General features: G+C 51.3%; 4 protein-coding genes across 8 annotated transcripts; 3 read left to right on the plus strand and 1 right to left on the minus strand.

The window, feature by feature from the left end:
* Positions 1-4: 4 nt before the first annotated feature.
* On the plus strand, positions 5-1360 carry PSENEN (presenilin enhancer, gamma-secretase subunit). The gene is made up of 4 exons (XM_054589040.1): positions 5-83; positions 218-370; positions 769-873; positions 1068-1360. The coding sequence occupies exons 2-4, from the start codon at positions 310-312 to the stop codon at positions 1205-1207; spliced, it is 306 nt and encodes a 101-aa protein (XP_054445015.1). The 5' UTR covers positions 5-83; positions 218-309; the 3' UTR covers positions 1208-1360.
* A 1038-nt stretch (positions 1361-2398) lies between these two features.
* LIN37 (lin-37 DREAM MuvB core complex component) lies at positions 2399-7595 on the plus strand. 5 transcript variants are annotated; one of them, XM_054589042.1, is made up of 10 exons: positions 2399-2572; positions 5065-5141; positions 5341-5416; positions 5610-5660; positions 5986-6015; positions 6091-6176; positions 6262-6428; positions 7034-7174; positions 7263-7336; positions 7422-7591. In XM_054589042.1, the coding sequence occupies exons 3-10, from the start codon at positions 5349-5351 to the stop codon at positions 7501-7503; spliced, it is 699 nt and encodes a 232-aa protein (XP_054445017.1). In that variant the 5' UTR covers positions 2399-2572; positions 5065-5141; positions 5341-5348; the 3' UTR covers positions 7504-7591. The 5 variants fall into 5 exon arrangements, with proteins under 5 accessions (XP_054445017.1, XP_054445018.1, XP_054445016.1 ...); XM_054589043.1 differs by having other exon boundaries at positions 5065-5124; XM_054589041.1 differs by lacking the exon at positions 5065-5141 and having other exon boundaries at positions 6262-6439; positions 7422-7595.
* A 9-nt stretch (positions 7596-7604) lies between these two features.
* Positions 7605-10241, minus strand: HSPB6 (heat shock protein family B (small) member 6). The gene is made up of 3 exons (XM_054589047.1): positions 9803-10241; positions 8734-8856; positions 7605-8621 (listed from the first exon to the last, which is right to left on the minus strand). Exons 1-3 carry the CDS (start codon positions 10106-10108, stop codon positions 8436-8438), a joined length of 615 nt encoding a protein of 204 aa, XP_054445022.1. The 5' UTR covers positions 10109-10241; the 3' UTR covers positions 7605-8435.
* A 964-nt stretch (positions 10242-11205) lies between these two features.
* Positions 11206-20545, plus strand: PROSER3 (proline and serine rich 3). The gene is made up of 11 exons (XM_054588874.1): positions 11206-11298; positions 14182-14359; positions 14571-14773; positions 15618-15745; positions 15849-15958; positions 16545-16627; positions 16729-16868; positions 18902-19077; positions 19185-20046; positions 20137-20218; positions 20365-20545. Exons 2-11 carry the CDS (start codon positions 14354-14356, stop codon positions 20492-20494), a joined length of 1920 nt encoding a protein of 639 aa, XP_054444849.1. The 5' UTR covers positions 11206-11298; positions 14182-14353; the 3' UTR covers positions 20495-20545.

Raw genomic sequence — 20545 nt, forward strand, 5'->3', positions numbered from 1 at the left:
CAGAGATACTTGCGGCGTCTCACTCAAACGTCCGTGGTTGAAAGTGGCAAAGGCGTTCAAGCCAGCGGAAGTAAACACCGCAGGTGAAATGGGGGTCTTTTGACGCATCCTGATAAATATAAAGAGCGTTTCAACGTGTTCAGCTTGCTGGTGGGGGCGTGGGTGCCCTACTTTTAGCAAACCCACCCTTCAGTTTATCTCTGTTTTGTCGTTAAAGGGGCGTGGATTTTCGCGATCCTTGAATCTCATAGTGTCAAGGCTCGGGTCTTGTCCCTCAGACCCTCGGGACGACCCGGTCCCAGCGCAACTATGAACTTGGAGCGGGTGTCCAACGAGGAGAAGTTGAACTTGTGCCGGAAGTACTACCTGGGTAAGGATCAGTCTCCCAGGACCCCAGGAGAAGAGAGAGGACGGGAATAGGGTCTCTGGGCCTGGATTCCTGGATCTAAGCTGGATGAAGCGGCTGAGGGCGCGGACTCCTGGGTCTGTGGGAAGGGCCTGGGTCCTGAGGGAGGAGGAATCTGGACCTCAACTTCTTGATCCCAAGAGAGGAGGGGATTTGGGGGCTGGACTCCTGGGTCCTGAGAAAGAGATGGCTGTGAATCAGATTCCTGCATCCCAGGGAGAAGCCCCGATACCTGAGTCCCTAATAGCAGAGATCTCAGTTTGAACTTGGGTGTGGGAGAGGACCTTGCAAATAAGTCCAATAGATGGGTGTTGGGGAGGATACTCATTGCCTTATGTCCCAGTTTGTTTTTTTCTCTGCAGGTGGGTTTGCTTTCCTGCCTTTTCTCTGGTTGGTCAACATCTTCTGGTTCTTCCGAGAGGCCTTCCTTGTCCCAGCATACACAGAGCAGAGCCAAATCAAAGGCTGTGAGTCCAGGACATGGTTGAAAGAATACCGTTGTAGGGAAGGGGTGTAGAGAAAACGTGGAGCTTTGGTGGAAGGGATTGATGGAAGTTGCAGAATTCTAGGGCTCTGTAGAAGAGAAGAGAAAGCTGGTGTGGGAGTGACCAGAGAGAGAGCATGTGAAGCCAACTTTACCCACTCCTGTTACCTCTTACAGATGTCTGGCGTTCAGCTGTGGGCTTCTTCTTCTGGGTAATTATACTCACCACCTGGATCACCATCTTCCAGATCTACCGGTCCCGTTGGGGCGCCCTTGGGGACTACCTCTCCTTCACCATACCCCTGGGTACCCCCTGACAACTTCTGCACAGGCCTGAGACCTGATCATTCTTCCAGGATGGGATCCTCCATTCTCAGCTCACGCTCAAGCCCCAAATACTTATTCCCATCTCCTATGTTCTTTGTTGACATCCTCCAATAAATAACTCTAATTCTCTGTGTTGACTACTGGGATCTTTTGGACATTGAAACAGAAAATGACTATTAATATTCAGGAACATTCATTGAATGCTTACTTTGTCCCACCCAAGCTTAGTGCTTCACACATTATGGGCTTTTTCTCACTACTACTAATAATCCTCTGAAACAGGAACTATTCCTGTGTCAGAAACTTATTTTACAGATGCGGAACCAAGAAAGGAATAATGTTTCTATTACTGGGGGCTGCTGTCCTGTACTGGTAGTATGTGAATTTGAAGACAGTGCTTTCCCATTTGACATCAGTATTCTCATCCAAAGTGTGGACCAGGTGCATATATAGTCAAGGCATATGTGGTCAATTGAAGTTTCACATTTTCTGAAGAAGATGTCTGCTTTATTAAAGAACATTTCCTTGACCATCCTATTTAAAATTTCAATCCTCACCTTGGTACTATGATCCGTCAGGTTGTATTCTTTCCCCTACTACATTTCATTTAAAATGTTTTACTTGTTTATAATTTATTTCCCATTCTCTAAAATATAAACTATTAGGGCAAATGTTTTTGTTTTGTATACTTCTTGTCTCTGGTACCTAGAAGATTGACTCGTAGACAAATATTTGCTGAGTGAATGAGGTTGTGCTTGAAAATAGATTGATAGGTAGCTGGCACATAACTCGTGCTAACAGTGAACGAAGCCTAACTCCAGGCTTGTCTTCCAGTTAGAGGCAAGAGGGACTCCCACTCTTAAATAAATCCTGTTAATACCTAAATAGGTGTTGTTCAAAGCTGCTAACACCACGTTCCAAAACACTTGCCGTTGCCTCAATCCTGTATCTCCCACCGTGCCTCGCGCGGCGCAGGCGCAGGCGCTGAGTCTCCGGAGCTAGAACTACACCTCCCAGAGAGCGCTCCCGGGTGTCGTTGGTTTGTTTCCTCAACTGCATTCCCTAGAAGGTGGGACTTAGGGCTAGGAGCCGACGGCGGTAGCTGTCAATTGGTCAGGGTACAAGATCGACAGTTGCGCTGACTAATAGGAACAAGTGGCTTCCGATGGGGCCGCGAGGGGAGATAGAGGTTGCTCAGGGCTGAGGACCTACAGCACACGAAGCTTGTCTTTGACCGCTCCCCCGTCTGCTTGTGGCCTTGACTTGTCCTAGGATTCTGGGGGCTCCTCTGACCCACCTAGCCAGACCCCAGACACAAACCATGTTCCCGGTGAAGGTGAAAGTGGAGAAATCAGGTGAGGACCCAGAGATCAGGACCCTGTGACGGAGCACGGAACTGATCAGGGTATGGGAGTCCCGATTGACAAGACTGTTGTGATGAGGCAGACAACGCGACTTCTCCCTGCAGCCCTTCTCACTATCGCTATGTCAGGCATCGAGCGATTCCTAGCCACCTGCATACCTTCCTGGTCTGTGCTCAAAATAGCTTTGAGATTTGTGGTGGCTCAAGCAGTGTGGTGCGGTGAGACGTGGGGATCTCGAACCATGTGACCGTGAGGACTCTTTTTCTTGGTTGTGCCCCAGTTTCTCCATTTCCAGCAGTGGTCATGAGTCAAGCATTGTACTGACTGCCTGAAGTACAGGGAAGTTTTTAATCTTCGCAGTCACTGTGTCTCAGTAATCCTAAAAGTCGGAAATACGGTAGATAGGGAAACCGAAGCTGAGAGACAGGAAGTCATTTTGGGTTGGGGCCGAGCTTATAGGAATCCAGGACTGGCATGTTAATGGCGGTGGGAGAGGCACAGAATCCAGACAAAATGTAATAGTAAAACGATGTAGGATGTTAGATGGTGTAAGTGGTAATAAAATAAAACAGACAGAGGGTGAGGATATCAGGAGTGAGGCTAGATGAGGGAGAGAGCCATGAGGATATGTGAGGGAACAGCAAATCAAACAGAGGAAATGGCTTTGAAAAAGCTCTGAGGTGGAAGGAAGCTTTGCTTGGCCTGTTCAAGGACCAGCACAGAGGCCAATGTGGCTGGAACAGAGTGAGTGAGGTAGAGGGCGTGATGAGATAGGGGAAGAGAGGGGAAGGGAGAGGAACAGTTCTTGTGGGCCAAAGTTAGGACATTGGCTATTGCTCTGAGGGAAATGGGGAGCCAAGGGCGGGTTTCGAATTGAGGAGTGCGTTAATAAAGATGCTCCTCACATGCCAAAAGAAATCGTGGGTGGAAAAATATAGGGGGCCTAACCACAATGATCATGTGGGGAGGGTTAGGAAGGGTCATGGAGGCCTGTGAACACCAGGCAAAAGAGCTCAGTGTCTGTCCTGGGGAGACTGCAGAGTTGCAGAGAGTTCTAAGGGGAGGATCAAGGGTCAGGATTGGTTTTAGGAAGATTTCCCTGGCCACCTTATAGAAGGTAGATCAGAAGGGGAGACTGAAGTTGGAAGCCCAGGAAAAGGAGGAAAAGGACCAGGATGGGCAGGTTAGAATTGAGATAGGTGGGAGAGAAACTCAGGGCCACATGGACAGGGGTTGGTGGGTTGGGATGGAGGCGGGAGAGAGGCGTCCATGTGAGGCCTAGGAATGGATTGGGGACTGTGGGGCTACCTCTTAAATGGGAGCTTGGGAAAGAGGGTAAGTTTAGAGAAACACTGAGGTTAGCGTGGGACCCAGTAGGTGGAAGGAACCTGGGCGATATCCAGGGGGAAGTGTCCAGGAGTTCATGGGATCCCAAGATCTGAAGTTCAGAACAGAAGTTGGGGTTAACGAAAGAGATGTGGGCATGACCCATACCATGGCTTCTGCCCAAAACTTTTCACTAGAATCCCAACGGCCCCCAACCCACATCCCTACCCTGTCTCTCTGAGCGATGTCAGGAATCTTTGCATCTCCTGGTCTCCTCAGGAAGTCCCGGGGCTGGCCAAAGCATATCCCCAAGTGTCCTTCCAGGCTCTGAGCACTGGGCCAGAGCACTTACTAGTTGGAAGAGGAGAGTGAACACCTCATAGGGTGAGAGGAGAATATTTATAACAATATTCCCTCCTTAATTTCTGTGATGAAGGGAGGCAAACACACAGGCTGACAGGGCCAGGCAGGGCCTGTGACATTCAGGAAGGTGGGCCCAGATATCATTTCCTGAAGAAGGGGGCAAAATGGGAATTCTGGATAAAATCTCTCAATTAAATGCCAGCTCATTCAAATTTAATTCTGATTTAAAATAATAACTGCCTCAGTCAAACAAAGCATACCTGCACCCACTTTGAGTTCCTGCCTTACAACTTCAGCTGTAGAGCCAGATGGCCTGGGTACAAATCCTTAGCCCTGCAACTTGCTAGCTGTGAAACTTTGTGCAACTACCTAACAGCTCTGTGTCTTGGCTTCATGATCTGTAAAATGAGGATACAAATCATATGTACCTGCCAGGGTCAATGTGAGAATTCAGTGGGTTAATATGTCTGATGTATTTGGAACAATGTTTGCCATATAATAAGCACTTTGTACATGTTACTTATTGCATTCTGCTAAGAGATTCATATACAATATAGGTTTACTTAAACCTCAGAACAGTCCTAGCAGATAGGTATCATTTGGAGACTCATTTTCTTAAGATTTTATTTATTTATTTTTAGAGAGAGGGGAAGGGAAGGAGAAAGACAGGAAGAGAAAAAAAAAAATCAATGTGTGGTTGCCTCTCATGCACCCCCTACTGGGGACCTGGCTTGCAACCCAGGTATGTGCCCTGACTGGGAATCAAACCAGCGACTCTTTGGTTTGGTTCGCAGGCCGGCACTCAATCCACTGAGGCACACCAGCCAGGGCTGGAGACCCATTTTTAAGATGAGGTAACAGGTTCAGTGAGGTAAGGTGACTTGCCTTAGGTGAGACAGCCCTGGAACCCAGAGCTCTTGCTCATTGCTTCAGTAGTCAGCCTACCTCACCTTCTCAGCACGCCTGGGCCTGGCCATAGGATTGGCTATGAATGCCCTTCCCAAGCCCAGTTGGCTGCCCACCAGCCTTGGGCCTGGGAACTAACTCCTGTTTGGTACCCTCTTCTCTAGAGTTGGAGATGGCTAAGGCCCGGAACCAACTGGATGCTGTTCTGCAGTGTCTCCTGGAGAAGAGTCACATGGACAGGTTGGGACCCGGGCCAGCTTGGGGTCATAGGAGGTTGGGAGCCCTGGCAGTTTGGGCCCTCTGATACCTGGGTGGACCTGGGTGGAACTTCAGAACCTGGCTTAGGGAAGAAGGGGCCTAATGGAGAGGCCACCCATTGCATTCCCACCCTGGTCCTTGGAACCCTGAGCCCACAGTTCTCTTCTGCTACCAGGGAGCGTCTGGATGAGGAAGCTGGGAAGACCCCCTCAGACACCCACAGCAAGTAAGTTTTGTTGATAGGATATGTATCTGAGAGTTTGTGGTGAATGACTTCCCTCATCCAAGCCCTGACCACTGTGCCCCCTCCACTACAGTCCTAACCACTCTGTGTGTACAAAGACCCTGTGGCAGCAGAAACTTAGATCCCCTCATAGTTGGCACCTAGAGCCCCAGGGGTGTGGGTGGGACACATGGCCTAAGGAGTTAGTGGGGTCCATGTGAGTGAGCATCCCAGGCTCGATCTCAGTATCCCCAGGGTGTCCTTTGGGGGGTTTTGAGCAAGCATTTGTTCAAGGGTCAGCCTGCTAATTCCCTGTCTGTCTCCACAGGGATTGCTCCATTGCGGCCACTGGCAAACGGTAAGGTAGCAGAGGTCCCAGCCAGGTGACAAGAGGTCCCCAGCCCTGGTTCTGATGTTCTCCCAACTCACACAGGCCATCTGCCCGCTTCCCTCACCAGCGGAGGAAGAAGAGGAGGGAGATGGATGATGGGCTGGCTGAAGGAGGGCCACAACGATCCAGTGAGTAGGTGGTGGCCCTAGAGGGTGATCAGTGATAGGGGGCTATGTGAGCATGTTCACATACCTCCTGCTCCTACCACTCTAGACACGTATGTGATTAAGCTGTTTGACCGGAGTGTGGACTTGGCTCAATTCAGTGAGAACACACCGCTGTACCCAATCTGCCGTGCCTGGATGCGCAACAGCCCCTCAGTGCGTGAGCGCGAACGCTCACCCAGCTCACCGCTGCCCCCACTGCCTGAGGATGAGGAGGTAGGATGGTGGTAGGCCCCTACCAGCAGCCAGGGTGCTAGTGGGTAGATGGTCACAAGCCAGTAGGATAGACTGGCATAGGTTTCTGTGTCCCTTAAATGTCTCCTGGATCCAGTAAGACATAGATATGAACCCATAGGCTAGGGGTATAGACGGAGCTCTCTAGAGCAGACAGACATAGCTATCTGGTCTAGGAGAAAGAAGGGACAGGGTTCCCCTGGGCAGATAAGTGTGACCTCCAAGGTGGGGATCCCCAATAGCTGGGAGGCCAGAGAAGGGTCCTTAGTGTAAATAGGGGTAGCCACTTGATCTAAAGGAGCAGATGGGAACCCCCTGGGCTTTGCAGGCATAGATGGGAGTCTCTGGACTGGTTGAGTAGGGGTCAGTGGGGGTCCCTGGGCTGGACAAGTGAAGACAGGGATTCCTGGGGCAGACCTGACCCCCCAAGCGGGGTAAGGTCCCCATACTTCAGACATGACTCCTAAGTACAGGTCCCTAGTGAGACACGTTTATTGTCACCGGGAAAGGCAGTAGGGGTAAAATGTGTATTCCCGGCTCCCTTCTCTGACTCTTTTGGGCCTGGTATGGGGCTTTTGTGTCCCCAGGGTTCAGAGGTCACCAACAGCAAGAGTTGTGATGTGTACAAGCTGCCTCCTCCTACAGCCCCCGGGCCACCTGGAGATGCCTGCAGATCCCGAATTCCATCCCCACTGCAGCCTGAGACCCACGGCACCCCTGATAATGAGGTGGGTCTGCAAGGCTTGCCTGGGCTTATGGGACATATGTTGTGGGGCTTGGGTATGGCCACCCACCCTAGCCTCTCTGTCCACACAGCCCTCTGAGCCTGAGCCCTCTCCCTCCACACTCATCTACCGCAACATGCAGCGCTGGAAACGCATCCGTCAGAGGTGAGCATCCCCGACCTGCTTGCCCCTCTGTGGCTTCTGCCTCCACTGCTGAGTCCTCCCTCTGCTTCCCCACCCCCCACTGCAGATGGAAGGAGGCATCTCATCGGAACCAGCTTCGTTACTCAGAAAGCATGAAGATCCTACGAGAGATGTATGAGCGACAGTGATATTCCCCTGCCCCCACCCCACCCCAATAAACATTTCCCTCTTCACATTGGCCTCAGATTGCTCCAGCCCATCCTTCCAGGCCCAGACACAAAGCAGTTGGCACAGCTCTAGCACATTTATTGGGGGAATGGGCCTAGGTAGGAGTGAGGGGGTGGGACAGCAGGGAATTCAAAGAGAGAGAAAGACTGTGGAGAATGAAAGAAAGTGGCAGCTGGGCTGAGTCTTAGAAGTAAGGAGAGGGGTCTGGAAGGTGGATTGCCTGTGGTTAAGTTGGAGATAGGGGTTAGGACATTGTGCAGAATCTGGGGAGAGGGGCACGGTAATCTGCACATTTTGAGCTTGAGGTTACTGGTTGGCCTAGAATAGGTGTCCAAGGGTGAGGCTCAGAAAAAGGATTCAAAAGTCTGAAGGCAACTGGCTGAGATTTCAAGTCAAAAGATGGGTTGGGGGCATTTAGGGGGTGACCGGGAGTGGAGTGTCTGATTGGAATTAGGGGAAGACCAGGCCTGAGTGTGGTGTGGGAAGTCTGTGCAATCTAGGATATTGCCCAGGGGTGGGTTATATTTAACTGGTTTAGGGTTGGGACAGAGCTATCTATATCACAATCTGGTGTCAGAGTGGAGATACCTTCCTAGAGGAGACAGGAGGAAATAGGAGGGAGTTTTGAGTGCATTAGTGGGGATGGGAGACTATATGCTGAGGGGTTGTACTTGTAGGGTCTGGAAGCTAGGGAGGTGTTGGGGTTTCAAAATGGAGCGCCTCTGAGCAGGAGTGCCAGTGGAAAAGGTCTAGGTTTTCAGGGCTGTCTAGGTTGGAAGGGTCTGGGCTGGATCCCAATTAGGGAGTGGAGGGATCTTGGCATACTTGGGATATCTGGCTGGGCGGAGTCAGGTCGGCTTTAAAAGAGGGGGCCAGAGGCAGCTCCCATGGTTCAGGCGTGCCCAGACCCCAAATTGGCAGCAACTGGTGGTGGCAGTGGGGCCTGAGCGGGTACAGGTGCGGCCTGGATGGACAGAACACCCTCAGGCGACAACGCTGATGTCACTGCGGCAGGGTCCACGCCAGGAGGCAAACGGTAGCGGCGGTGGAACTCCCGAGAAACGTAGCCATGTTCATCCTGGAAGGGGAGAAATTAGAGTAGCTCTACCCTTCCCTATCGCTGTCCTCCTCCCTTAGGTCAGAGGAAGCCACCCTGGGTTCTGTCTATGCCCCTCCATCTGCCGGCTCACCGGGCGCTCCTCATGGCGAGCGTGCACTTCCACATGTTCACCAACCACCTTGACGGAAATTTCCTCTGGTGAGAAGTGCTTCACGTCCAGCAGCACCGAGAAATGCCCGGGGTCAGTCGGCACCTGCGCACAGCCGACTGTCATCGGGCGGGGCTAGGTTCCCAGGAACCAGCAAGGCTCTCCCCGGTCGGTTCTAATGTTGCAGCTGACCCTGGCCTCCGAAACTGGAAGCCCGTTTCCTACTCGTGGCCACCGATGACCTCTTCATCCCGACTAATCTCATCCACCTCTCACCCAGAGTGATGAGGCTACCTTACCCTGCCAGATGAGAGACCTCTGCCCTCAGAGTGAGGCCCGCCGTACATGCCCCGGCGTCAGCGACCCCATTGTCAACGTGTCCTCCGGAACACCGACTTCCCAGCCCCTTTCCTCTCAAAGCCCCCAGGACCCTTACTGCCACAAACACCCTGCTCCTACCTCCAGAAATCGCCAGGATGCCTCCAGTCTCCAGAGTTCTGGTTCTAACCTCCCACTTGAGTCACGGGACCACTTTCGCCCTCAGCAGTGAATTGGTACTCCTCCCCCACTCTCAGATTGGCCAGGCCCCCCTTTCTCAAGTCACAAGACCCTTCCTCCTCTCTGCATCTCCAGGATACATAGAGCCACCCCATACAGTCTCCAAACTATCTTCCCCAAGAATAACAAAACATCCCCTCCCCGCAGGAATCACTGGGAAGCCCCCAAGCCCTTCAGAATGACTGGGCTCCCTTTCCCCGCCTTCCCCCGATTCCCTGGGTCTCCAGGCTTTTTCAAAGTCACCAAGACACCCTCCTCACCCTATAAGTCCCCTTAGAACTGAGACCCTCCTCAGGTAGACAGGCACCTCCGACCCGTTTCAGTAATCCGGCCTCAGAGATTCCATTCTTGGGGAACTCCGGAAGCCCCTTTGAGTGGCCGAACTCTTTACCCTGCTCAAAGTTAAGGGACATTTCCTGACCCCCAATTCCCAGTGTGACAGAACCCCGAGCCTTGGAAGTAGTCGGGTTACAGCCCTCCCCAGGCCTGGCACCTGGGCGGCAGGAAGCGCCACGCTGGGTGCGCGCAGGTAGTAGGGCGCCAGCGCAGCGGGGCAGAGCGCAGCGAGCTCGGCCTCCAGCAGCCCCTCGCCGAAGCGCTGGTCAAAGAGACGTCCGGTCGCCGAAAGCCCGGGCAGCGGGGCCGAGGCGCGGCGCAGCCAAGACGGCTGCACAGGCACCGGGATCTCCATCCTGCTCCTTCTCCGCCGCCGCCCTACGCTTCGTAGTGCTCCTGCGTGCGCCGCCGCTGCTTTATAGCACGATCTGTGTCCGCCCCTCGGCGGGCCGCCCGGGGACATTCGGACCACGGCCAGACCTAGACACTAACAGAGCCTTATTTAGAAAGCCAACAATGACTTGGCCATTTATTAAGCTCCTGCTGGATGCCAGAGAGGTATCAAGATTCTCCAATTTCCCGAAGGGGAAACTAAGGCTGAGAAGGCGGAGCCTTGCTGGAGTAGGGCGTACAGCGCGGCGTTTGAGACCCAGGGCCTGAGAAGCCCTCCGCAGAGTTCCCAGTCCCTTACTCCACCCCCTCCCCGCAGGCAGCTCTGGAGATGACGCAGATGGCAGTCTTAAGAGCAGAATCTTGGGTATAGGGAGCCAAACTGTCAGGAGGACACAGGACAGACCCTATTCCCATCTCAGCCCAGCCCCCCGGCAAGCCGGGCCTAATTCTGTGCCTCTGACTCAGCCTCTGATGCGCAGGGTAAACGCGTCTGCCAGGTGAGCAGCGGCCAGGGGGCGTGGGCAAGAACAGTCCAAGCTGGCCCCCCGGGGGCCGCGAGCCTGGCCCGAAATAGCTCGTTTTGATCCAGCCACTTGGCCAGGAGCCCAGGCTTGGCACTTGGCGCAACCAGCTGCTCCTACAGCAAGACAAAAGTAGTTAGGTGACCGTGCAGGACAGGCCTGCAGGTCCGACTGATGGAGGGCCATCCTTTAGAAAGGAGACAGTCTCTTTTATTGCCCCTGCAACGGGAAAAACGGATGTTGGAATGGAATCTGGACGAGATTCCCGCAGCAAGAGGGGACGTGGTTGGAAGCCAAGACTATAGGGAAACGAGTGTACTTTAGGACCCCTTCCTAACCTCGAGCCCAGTTTCACATACTTTCCATGGGCCCACAGGCTTGCCAATTACTGCTGCACACTGTGGTTCTCCAATCAAACACTCTCTCTCTCAGGCCAACACTACGGTCAGTTGTGAGACACCACCGCCCTTTGACCACATTCCATTACTTTTTTTTTTTTTTTTCCTTCTCTGTCATTGGTCGCCTTGAAGGCGGCCGTCTTCCCGCGGGGGCACTTCCTGGGGAGGGGCGGGGCTGATAGGGCATCGCTAAGCAACAGAAAAGCGCCGCCGCTGCTTTATCCTCCGAGTCAATCCCTTGAAGGAGAGGAGCAGGAGGCAATGCTGTGGTGGCTGCGAGATGAACTGCGGGAGAGGGCGATCTCTCTTCCGGGGACCAGGAGGCTTGGGGAAAACCAAGGGTGAGAGCAACACAGCTAGAGGCAAGTTTGCTGGGGTCTGGAGTCTCTCCTTTTCAATCGCATGGACCTACAACTCCCCAGCCGTGGATCCCATAGCGTCTTACGTTCTGCTCTCTTAATTGCCTGAAAGGAATTTTTTCTTCTAATGCTGTCCGGGGGCATCTTGGGAATTAGGTTTCTTAATGTTGAAAATTTCTCCAGATACCCATGGAGGGGTGTGTGTGTGTGTGTGTGTGTGTGTGTGTGCGCGCGCGCGCGCGCTTCTTTTGATTTTTCTTGCTTGGTCAAGCCTAGAGACTGATGGGGATTGTAGTCCATCTACCGTTTTCTCCTTCGTTTCCCAAAGACTTATGGGAAATGTACACTGATTGGGTTTAGCCGTGGTTCTTAGCTCAAGCTCCACTTCAAAATCGGGTGGGACACTGCGAAAAAGATAGGTGCCTAGCTCCTGCTACAGATAATTCTTATTCTTTTGGTCTGGGGTGAGGACCACATATCTACATTTTTAAAAGACAACTCCTAGGCTGTATCTAGTGTTGAGTACCACCAGTTAGCAGTTTCTGGGTTCTTCTCTCTTTCTTAAATTTTACTGATTATGCTATTACAGTTGTCCCGATTTTTCTGCCTTTGCCCCCTTCCACCCAGCACTCCCCACTCCCCCAGGCAATCCCCCCACCCTTGTTAATGTCCATGAGTCATGTGTGTAAGTTCTTTGGCTACTCCCTTTCCTATACTGTACTTTACTTTCCCATGGCTATTCTGTAACTACCTATTTGTACTTCTTAATCCCCTCACCTCTCATCCATTTTCCCACACCCACCCTCTCATCTCTACAGCTTTAACTTTTGGCATTTTAATGATGATGTGTCTTGGGATGGGCTTCTTTGCATCCATCTTGTTTGGGACTCTGTGTTTCCTGGACCTGCATGTCTATTTCCTTCATCAAATTAGGGAAGTTTTCTTTCATTATTTTTTCAAATAGCTTTCCAATTTCTTGCTCTTTCTCTACTCCTTCTAGCACCCCTATGTAGTGAATGTTGGATTGCTTAAAGTTGTCCCACAGGCTCTTTATACTGTCCTCATTTTTTTGGATTCTCTTTCCTTCTTGTTCTGAATGTTTTTTTGTTTTGTTTTGTTTTGTTTTGTTTTGCTGTTGTTTTGCTTCCTTATGTTCCAAATCACTGATGTGATTCTCAGCTTCATCCACTCTACTGTTGTTTCCCTGTAAATTGTTCTTTATTTCAATTATTGTATCCTTTATTTCTGACTGGATCTTTTTTATGCTGCTGAGGTCCTCACTAAGTTCCTTGAGCATCCTTATAACCCATGTTTTGAACTCTGCATTGGATAGGTTGCTTATCTTCATTTCATTTAGCTCTTTTTGGAGAGTTTGATCTGTTTTTTCATTTGGACCATGTTTCTTTGTCTCCTTCTTTTGGCAGCCTACATGTGTTTGTTTCTATGTGTTAGGTAGAGTTGCTTTGACTCTTTTGATATCATGGCCTAGTGTAGCAGGTGTCCTGTAGGGTCCAGTGGCTCAGCCTCCCCTATCACCCAAGTTAGGTACTTGAGGTTCATCCTTCGTGTGGGCTGAGTACACCCTCCTCTTGTAGTTGAACCTTGGTTGCTGTCGGCAGATCAGCGGGAGGGGTTTACCCAGGCCAGTTGGCTGCGAAGATTGGCTGTGACCACTTACTCTCCTCCCTCCGTGGAAGAGCAGCTGTGCAGGGGCAGAGTAGTGGTGCTCCCACGTGGTCTGTAGTTGTCCACTGGGTGTGCTGGCCCCTGGGGTTTCCCGCCTGGCACAGGCCAAGATAAGCCTGTGTTTTGCCCAGGGCCACCCTGCCTGAGCTATAAAGCAATCTGAGATGACAGCTACTTGTGCTGGGCTTGGAGATTTCCAGGATAAGCCAAGCTGTGAATGTACGCTGTTGGTTCTGGGCCTGGGGCTCACTGAGGACAGCTGCTGCTTGTTTGAGAATTTAGGAAGTTGTGAAGCCTGAGCCAAGACCATTCCTAGGGGTTGGGTGGGGTGGAGTCTCCCAGGCGAGTCAAACAGTGTTAGCCAGGTTGATGGAATCTTAGATAGGCACCTGTGTGCTGCTCTGTTGTGGGAGGGCCCAGAAAAGGGACAATGGCCCCTGCTCATCTTGGTGCCAGACACCTCAGCCTCCTCCTGCATGCCACTGGTGCCCTTCAAACCACCACCCAGCTGCAGGAAGCCAGAGGGAGTGAGTCTGAATAGGTGAGTCCGTGTACGGGTTTTTTAAGAGGAACTGCTTGGGGCTCTAGAAGTTTCTTCCACCAACTCAATCCCCATTGGTTTTTGCAGCCAGAAATTGTGGGGACTTATCTTCCTGGCACTGGAACCCTGGGCTGGGGGCTTGGTGTAGGCCTGGGACTCCTGGCTCCTGAGATTTCCCTAATTTTTATCCAGCCTGTTCCATGTCTGCGTCCCTCCTTTCAGTCTTGATGGATGTGGTTTCAGTCTGGATGGATGTGATTTCTTTAATTTTGTAGTTGTCAGGCTTCCATTCAACTCGATTCCTGTTGGTTCTGAGCAAAGGTTGTTTTATATTTTAGTTGTAATTTTGGTGTGGTTGTGCAAAGAGGCGAGCCAGTCTGCCCACTCCATTCTCTTGACTGGAAGTTCAGGGTTCTTCTCTTTTGAGACTCCACCCGGGGCTGGTGGAAATTATGCCCCAGTATCATTATCTTGAATAGACAAGGGGATTATAGCCCATCTCTTATAGGAATCCATGGGAATTATAGTCTGTTCTGCCCTCCTCTTCCTATCCTCTCACCCTCTACCCCCCTCCCAGCATGGTCCTCCCAGGCTGCAGTGACCATGCTCTGCCTACCAACCCCACTCTCCCCTTGCAGCCTGCCAGTTTCCACTCAAGACAGCCCCTTTGGGGATTCTCCCCTAAGCCGAAGCTACTGCTGGCCATTGAAGCCAGACCTGGCACCTCAAGGTGAGGACACCTCACAGGGTGCTGTGTGCCAGCCCAGTAACAAGGGAGTGGATGACGAGAGGGAAGACCCGTGATAAGACATGCAGGTGAGAGATAAAGAGACAATCCCTCCTCCCCTCCCCATGGCCCTGTCCTTTCCCAGTCTTCAACCACCATCACAACCTCATTTACTCTGAGTTGTTACCATTGTGAGATGTGTTTCCTCCCCTCTGGACTAAGACTTCATGTGTGTCTTTGTTTTCCTACAGGGATGTCCCCAGGCCTCACTTTTTCTTCTCCCCACCTCCCCTATTTTAGACCCTGAGCCCATCCAGGTCGCAAAGATCCAGAATCCCAGAAGTTCCCAAGGCTCTGGTCACAGGTCACAATTCCCCTGAGCTGTTTGAAAAGTCCTGGCCATCCAGCTCAGGGACCCCTTCCCCACCCAGCACCACTGAGGAACAGATGGGGACTTCCCCACCATCCCCCCTGACTGACAGTAGTGACTCCGTAGTGGCCAGGTAAGTGCCATCAACCCTGAAGGGCAAGAAAGATTGGGGGACTGGGCAGGCACCCTGTAATAATCACCACAGTTAACATTGTTTATGAAGCACTTTCAAGACGACATTTCATGTGTGTTAAGAGCTCTGGAACTAGGCTGCCTGGGTCCAAATCCCAGCTTTATCACTTACTCTCTGTATGAGCTTGGGCTCAGTTTTTTTTTGTCTGTAAATCGGGCATATGAATAACACATCCTCCAGGGCTGTTTAAGCTTTCAGTGAGTTACTGTCTGTAAAGCTTCTATAACAATGCCTGTCACATGCTGAGCATTTGGACTTGTAGGACACAAGTTCATCTGCTAAAACAAAGAGTGCCAAATTAATTGTGGCTTAAACAAGAGAGCATTTATTCCTCCCTCACCTAACAGTCCAGGCAGAAGGAACCAGGGCTGATATGGCTCTGGCACCTAGTTAAAGTGTCAGAGATACAGTTTCCTTCTATCTTGCTCTCCTCCCAACCCTTGGCTGTTGCCCTTTCCTTCATGGACCAAAATGGCCAACAACATCAATTTTTCAGAATCACATCTCCTTATACCCTGTTAGTCAAGAACCTAGTTACACGGCCATAAAGCTACAAGGGCACCTGGTAAATTTATCCTTGGAAGAGTGGCTAAGTGCCCAGTATTAGTCTCACATAATATTCCATTACTGTATAAGAAAAGAGAACAGATACTGAGGTACTACTACCAGGCATTGCCTTGGTGCTCAATAAGCATTGGCTTCTGTGACGACGACGACGACGACGACGACGACGATAATTTGGTTCTCCTCACCCCATCCACTGCCCATTCTCTGAGACCCACAGGTTCATAAACCGGTTCCGCCAGGCTCAGCCCACAAGCCGAGAGGAACGCCAGCCCGCAGGTCCAACCCCAGCTGACTTTTGGTGGCTGCAGCCTGAATCTCCAGACCCTAGCAGTAAACTTGCAACAGGTACCTGCTTCAGCCCCATCCACTGCTGGCCCAAAACCTTTCCTGTTCAATGCTCCCAGCAGCCATTCCTCCTGGCTCTCCTAAATCAATTGGGGCTTCTCAGCAGGAGCCAATAAACCAGAAGGAAGACTCAACACAGCAGTCCCGACTCTTGCCAAGGTGACCAGTGCATCACAGGCTAAGGCTATGGCCCCCCTTCAGGAAATAAAGCAGGTGATATCCACATCCACTCCTTCCACTATGTACCTGAACTAACAGCATCAGCCCTGGGATAGAATTAATCAACCTCCAATTCAAGGAAGCTTAAACAAACAAACAAAAAAGGATTTGTTTGCTACTGCAATAAAAAAAAATCCAAAAGTAGATGTTTTTCAGGCATGGCTGGATCCAGGTGTTTGAACACTATTGGGAGGAACATAACTATCTTGGCTCTGTTCTTTTTGGGCTCAGTCTCAGGCAGGCTTTCCCCTCAGTGTAGTTAAATGGCTCCAGTAGCCCTAGGCTTCTAACTTATTTAATCCACAAGAAAGAGGAGGCTTTTCCAATAGCTGAATGTTGTGATTAGCCAGGCCTGGTCAGGAAGGTAGGGTCAACCCTTCTACAGCAAGGACTGCACGGAGGGGTGTGGATCCACAGAGAAAACTTGGGTCACTTTTCTCTGAGGAGAAGGAGCAGACTCTACGCCAGCATGTGAGGGTGCCAGGTGGAGTGCAGATATGTACTCCAGGCCCTCTGTCTGGAGCCCTTTTCGGAACAGCCTTTGGGATGGGAGCTGGCCTCTGACCCTCTCACCTCACAGAGCCTCAGCACATGGAACGCATCCCTACTGGACCTGGAGATGCTGAGTCTGCAAAGCAGAGCTGCCAGGCTGCTGAAACACAGGTACTTCCCCCACCCCCATCATCCTCCCCACTCCTGCAGTTCTGGGCCTGGCCCACTGCCTCTGAGATCCCTGTTGCCTCACTTTTGCTTTCTTCCTACAGCAAGGCCTCTGTCTCCTCCTCCTCCCGAAGCCTCAGTGATGTCAACAATTCCTCCTTTCCCATCAGCTCTCTTGGCCTTTCTCCTTCCTCCATGACCTTCACCCCTGACTCCGGCAAGGGCTCTGATGCCAAGGCACATGGTGAGTTCTAGAGAGCAAGTGTTGAAGGCAGGTGGTGTGAATTCCAGCTCTGCCACTAAATAGCTATGTGATCTTGGGCCTCTCTGGGCCTTTCTTCTTTTCCCAACTTTAAAACAGGGATAATAATTGTACTACTTTGCTATGGGTGTTATGAAAATTAAATGAGTTGGGGAATATATGGAGTACTTAGCACCACTCTGTTAATAAGTAGCTTTCATTTGTATGACAGGTTCTCTGTATCCCATCTGCCTCTCTGAACACAGAGCTCCAAAGTCTGAACGCTTTTTGCAAATTTGACACCACACCTGATTTGACAGCAAAATATGACCTCAACAGGAAGGAAATTTATTATCTCATTTAGAGTGACTTCATACTTTTTGCTATGGATATATTACATTGAATCATATGAAATTTTTGCCTTTGTAAGGAAGAAATGTTTAAATATTGGCAATTGCATATTGTTCAACAATACACCAATGGGTCTGAGTCTGGTGTACTGCACCAGACCCCTGTCTACACTTTTCATACCATGCAACTTTGCTAAAATATGCTAACTGTTGAACTCTCAAATTTTTGTTCCCAAGATTTCAGAGATGAGATTAAGGACCTGGGTCACTATTACTGCCATCATTATTGTTATGTTTACTCTGTGCCCAGGTCCTGGGATACAGTGGAGCACAGGACAGGTGCTCTGTGTCTCATGGGACTCCCATGAATGGTAACAGGCTAGCACAAGTAAACAGAGAGATGTTCGTGCATGCTGTATGATCCAGCTAAAACATGTGCCTGTCTGATTCTTCCCTCTATCTAAGCATCACCTTTTCTTTCTGAGCCTCAGTTTTCTCATCTGGAAAATGAGGATAAAACTAGTACCTACTTCATGAGGGTTTTTTTTGCAGATTAAATTTATTCATTCATTCACCTAACAAACATTACTTTCCTATTGTGTATCAGGCCCTGTGAGCAGGATTAGAGATTCCACAGTGAACCAACAATGCATAGTCTAATCTTTGGGGTACTCACAGCATAATGAGTGTAGTGCAAAAGAGTAGCTACATTACCTCAAACAAATGTGAAATGTAAGCAGAATAAGGGCCATACAGGAGAGGATTATGATGTTGGGAAGTCAGAGAAGGCCTTCCCAGAAGAGATGCTATCTAAACGGAGACCTGAATGATAGTGGCGACAGGAGCCCTCTAGTACGTATAGAGAACCTGAGGTGGAAGGGAGCATGGTACAGACAATAAGCTAGAAAAGGCAAGAACCAGGGGTGAGAGTCGTGTTGGATAAGGATGGAGAGATTGACAAGGGTCAGATTACATTGAGTCAAGTAGGCTTGGGGAGGCAATTGGTCATTATCTTAGTACTGGGGAGCCAGGGGAGGATCTGAGTAGGGAGGATACATAATCTTCCTTGAGTGTTAACAAACTCCCCCTGGCTGTTATCCCCGAGACCCAGTGAGAGATGCTGGTCATTTGGCTTGGGCCAGAGCCTGAAGAGCAAAGTAGAGGAAATGTGGCCATGTTTGGAAGCAGATTCACAGGATTCTCTCTACACATCTTTTTGGGGGATATAGAGGGGAGGGCAGAAGAGAGAAGTCTGAGATGATGCCCCTCCCTCTCTGTGCATCATTGGATGGTAGGGCTTCTGAGAGGCAATGGTAGCCCTCGTAATCATCACTGTGGAGATGATGCTCTGGGTGATGGGATAGATGTCCTTTTGCCCCACTGGACTGAGGACAGCCAGTGGCCCTGCTGTGAGCCACTGTTGTATTGAGCCAGAACAGTGCCTGGCTCAATAGTAAGAGCTCAATAAACACTTATTAATGAAGGAAGAATTGAATGATGACAGGTTGAGAACTCCATGAGTCCTCTCTCTTCTGACTCTGACCCTTCCCCACTTCCCACTCCAGAGAGGAGTTGGGACATTAGGTGGAGAGCCTGACTGAATAACCTTCTGGTACAGTCGAAGGGTATGTGTGCAGGCTGTTATCGTGTTCCTGTCTTACCCTCTTCCCTTTACTTACCCCACAGCAACTCCTGCACCAGCCCCCATCCCTGCTCCAGCCCTGGTTTCCTCCCAGGCACCCCTGCAGCCAGAGGATGACATTCTGTACCAGTGGCGGCAGCGGCGGAAGCTTGAACAGGCTCAAGGAGGTCAGGGTGATGGAACCTGGGTGCTGCCAGGGACCTCTGCCCGTACCACTCCGGTGAGATGGGGAAGGGAGGCGCCTGAGGCGCTAAGGGGATCCTAAGGGAAGTTGGAGGAAGGAGAAGCCTGAATGGGCCTGAGGACACTACCCTTTCTCTCTTTCAGGTCCCTGTCTCCATCTGTCCACAGACCTTGCCTGCCCCTGCAGAGACTCTTGGTTCTCTGGGAACACAGTCTAACTGCATGCCACTTTGGGGCAGTGTGGCCCCACCTGGTCCCCACCAAGCCTTCTATGTGGAGAGACCTCCTATTCCCCCAGGGTTCTCTCCACACATCTTTTGGGGCCCCAGCCCCCATGGGTTTCTCTGGGCACCACAAACTGGTCCGTGGGTATCTTTCAGGGACTTGCCTGGGACCTCTACTCCTATGCCTCTTACCACCCACCAGGGTCTGCCCAACCCTGAGCCATGCAGTCCAGCCCAGCCAGAGAGGCAGGGCCCCAAGCCCCGAAGGGGTAGAACCCCGTGCCCAGAACCTGCTGGGCAGGTCACAGTGGCTGACCAGGGACCTGGTCCGCAACTCAGAGGCCCTCTCGGTCAGGTAGTGGCCGCTAGGCTATTTCCGGAAAGCCTGGGGGACACGCACTCTCCCCTCGAGGGCCTGCCTCCATCCCTAGCTGAATCTCCTAAAATCAAGGCTACACACCCTCAAACCAAGGTTAAACACTCTCTATCTGATTCAGGGTTTCCACAGGCAGAGATCCCGCCTGAACCTTCTAAGGCTGAGTTTCTGAATGCCAAGGTCACGCCCTCCGCAGGGGGGTTGGTGCTTTGCAAGGAGGTCAGGCAGGCTCAGACCAAGTTCTCGCCCCCTCCAGCTGAGGAGGCTTCTGCCAGAGTCAAGTCCCCGCCCCCTCTGATCGAGGCGGGGTCTTTAGAAGCTGTGGTCATGTCCTTGCCTGCTGCTGACCACACCCAGCCAGAGGATCTACTCTCCCAGGCTGCTGGGCTTCTGCAGGCTGCTGAAGGTGAGCCTGTGTGCAAGGCTGCTAGGATCTGGATGGCTATCCAGCACACTATGAGTACAGCCCCCTGGAGCTCGCTCTTATTTCCCCTAGACTCTGACAGCAGCGAGTTCCAGGAGGACCCTGTACTGCAGGTGCTAAGGGTTCAGAGGGCAGAGCTGCGGCGGCAAAAAAGGTGACCATCTCCAGGATTTATAACACTGGAACCCTGAATCTTCTGAGACCCCCATAGAGTGCCCACCTCTCTTGAACCCCTGTCCCAGAACTGTCCACAGCCTCAGACCCCAATCCTGAGCACGTACTCCCTGGTTTTTTTCCCAGGGAAGTGGACACACAATTATCCTTCCTGCTGGGCCACACTGAAGACCCAGGGTCTTGGTCTCCAGCTAGATCACCCCCCGGCACCCGGGTCCCCAAGGATGCTACTGAGGAGAGAAGGAGCCTCGCTTGAGTCCAGAAGGCTTTGGATTGTACAAATTCTGTTTTTCCCAATAAATTTTTT

The sequence above is a fragment of the Pteronotus mesoamericanus genome, unplaced genomic scaffold (genome assembly GCF_021234165.1).
Source record: "Pteronotus mesoamericanus isolate MK-2021 breed Mesoamerican mustached bat unplaced genomic scaffold, CSHL_Meso_final scaffold_165, whole genome shotgun sequence".
NCBI classification, from domain to species: Eukaryota; Metazoa; Chordata; class Mammalia; order Chiroptera; family Mormoopidae; genus Pteronotus; species Pteronotus mesoamericanus.

What these genes read in the sequence shown, in the direction of transcription:
- PROSER3 (XM_054588874.1), top strand. An exon ending in AGTGACTCCGTAGTGGCCAG is followed by an intron (nt 14,774 to 15,617) that starts GTAAGTGCCATC and finishes TGAGACCCACAG; the next exon opens with GTTCATAAACCGGTTCCGCC. An exon ending in GCTTCTGCAGGCTGCTGAAG is followed by an intron (nt 20,047 to 20,136) that starts GTGAGCCTGTGT and finishes TATTTCCCCTAG; the next exon opens with ACTCTGACAGCAGCGAGTTC.
- LIN37 (XM_054589046.1), top strand. Translation starts at nt 2,539, where the DNA reads ATGTTCCCGGTGAAGGTGAAAGTGGAGAAATCAG. An exon ending in GAGAAGAGTCACATGGACAG is followed by an intron (nt 5,417 to 5,609) that starts GTTGGGACCCGG and finishes TTCTGCTACCAG; the next exon opens with GGAGCGTCTGGATGAGGAAG. An exon ending in AGGAGGGCCACAACGATCCA is followed by an intron (nt 6,177 to 6,261) that starts GTGAGTAGGTGG and finishes CTACCACTCTAG; the next exon opens with ACACGTATGTGATTAAGCTG.
- PSENEN (XM_054589040.1), top strand. Translation starts at nt 310, where the DNA reads ATGAACTTGGAGCGGGTGTCCAACGAGGAGAAGTTGAACTTGTGCCGG. An exon ending in GTGCCGGAAGTACTACCTGG is followed by an intron (nt 371 to 768) that starts GTAAGGATCAGT and finishes TTTTCTCTGCAG; the next exon opens with GTGGGTTTGCTTTCCTGCCT. An exon ending in GCAGAGCCAAATCAAAGGCT is followed by an intron (nt 874 to 1,067) that starts GTGAGTCCAGGA and finishes TACCTCTTACAG; the next exon opens with ATGTCTGGCGTTCAGCTGTG.
- HSPB6 (XM_054589047.1), bottom strand. Translation starts at nt 10,108, where the DNA reads ATGTCCCCGGGCGGCCCGCCGAGGGGCGGACACAGATCGTGCTATAAA. An exon ending in TGGCGCTTCCTGCCGCCCAG is followed by an intron (nt 8,857 to 9,802) that starts GTGCCAGGCCTG and finishes GGCTGTGCGCAG; the next exon opens with GTGCCGACTGACCCCGGGCA. An exon ending in CTCGCCATGAGGAGCGCCCG is followed by an intron (nt 8,622 to 8,733) that starts GTGAGCCGGCAG and finishes CTCCCCTTCCAG; the next exon opens with GATGAACATGGCTACGTTTC.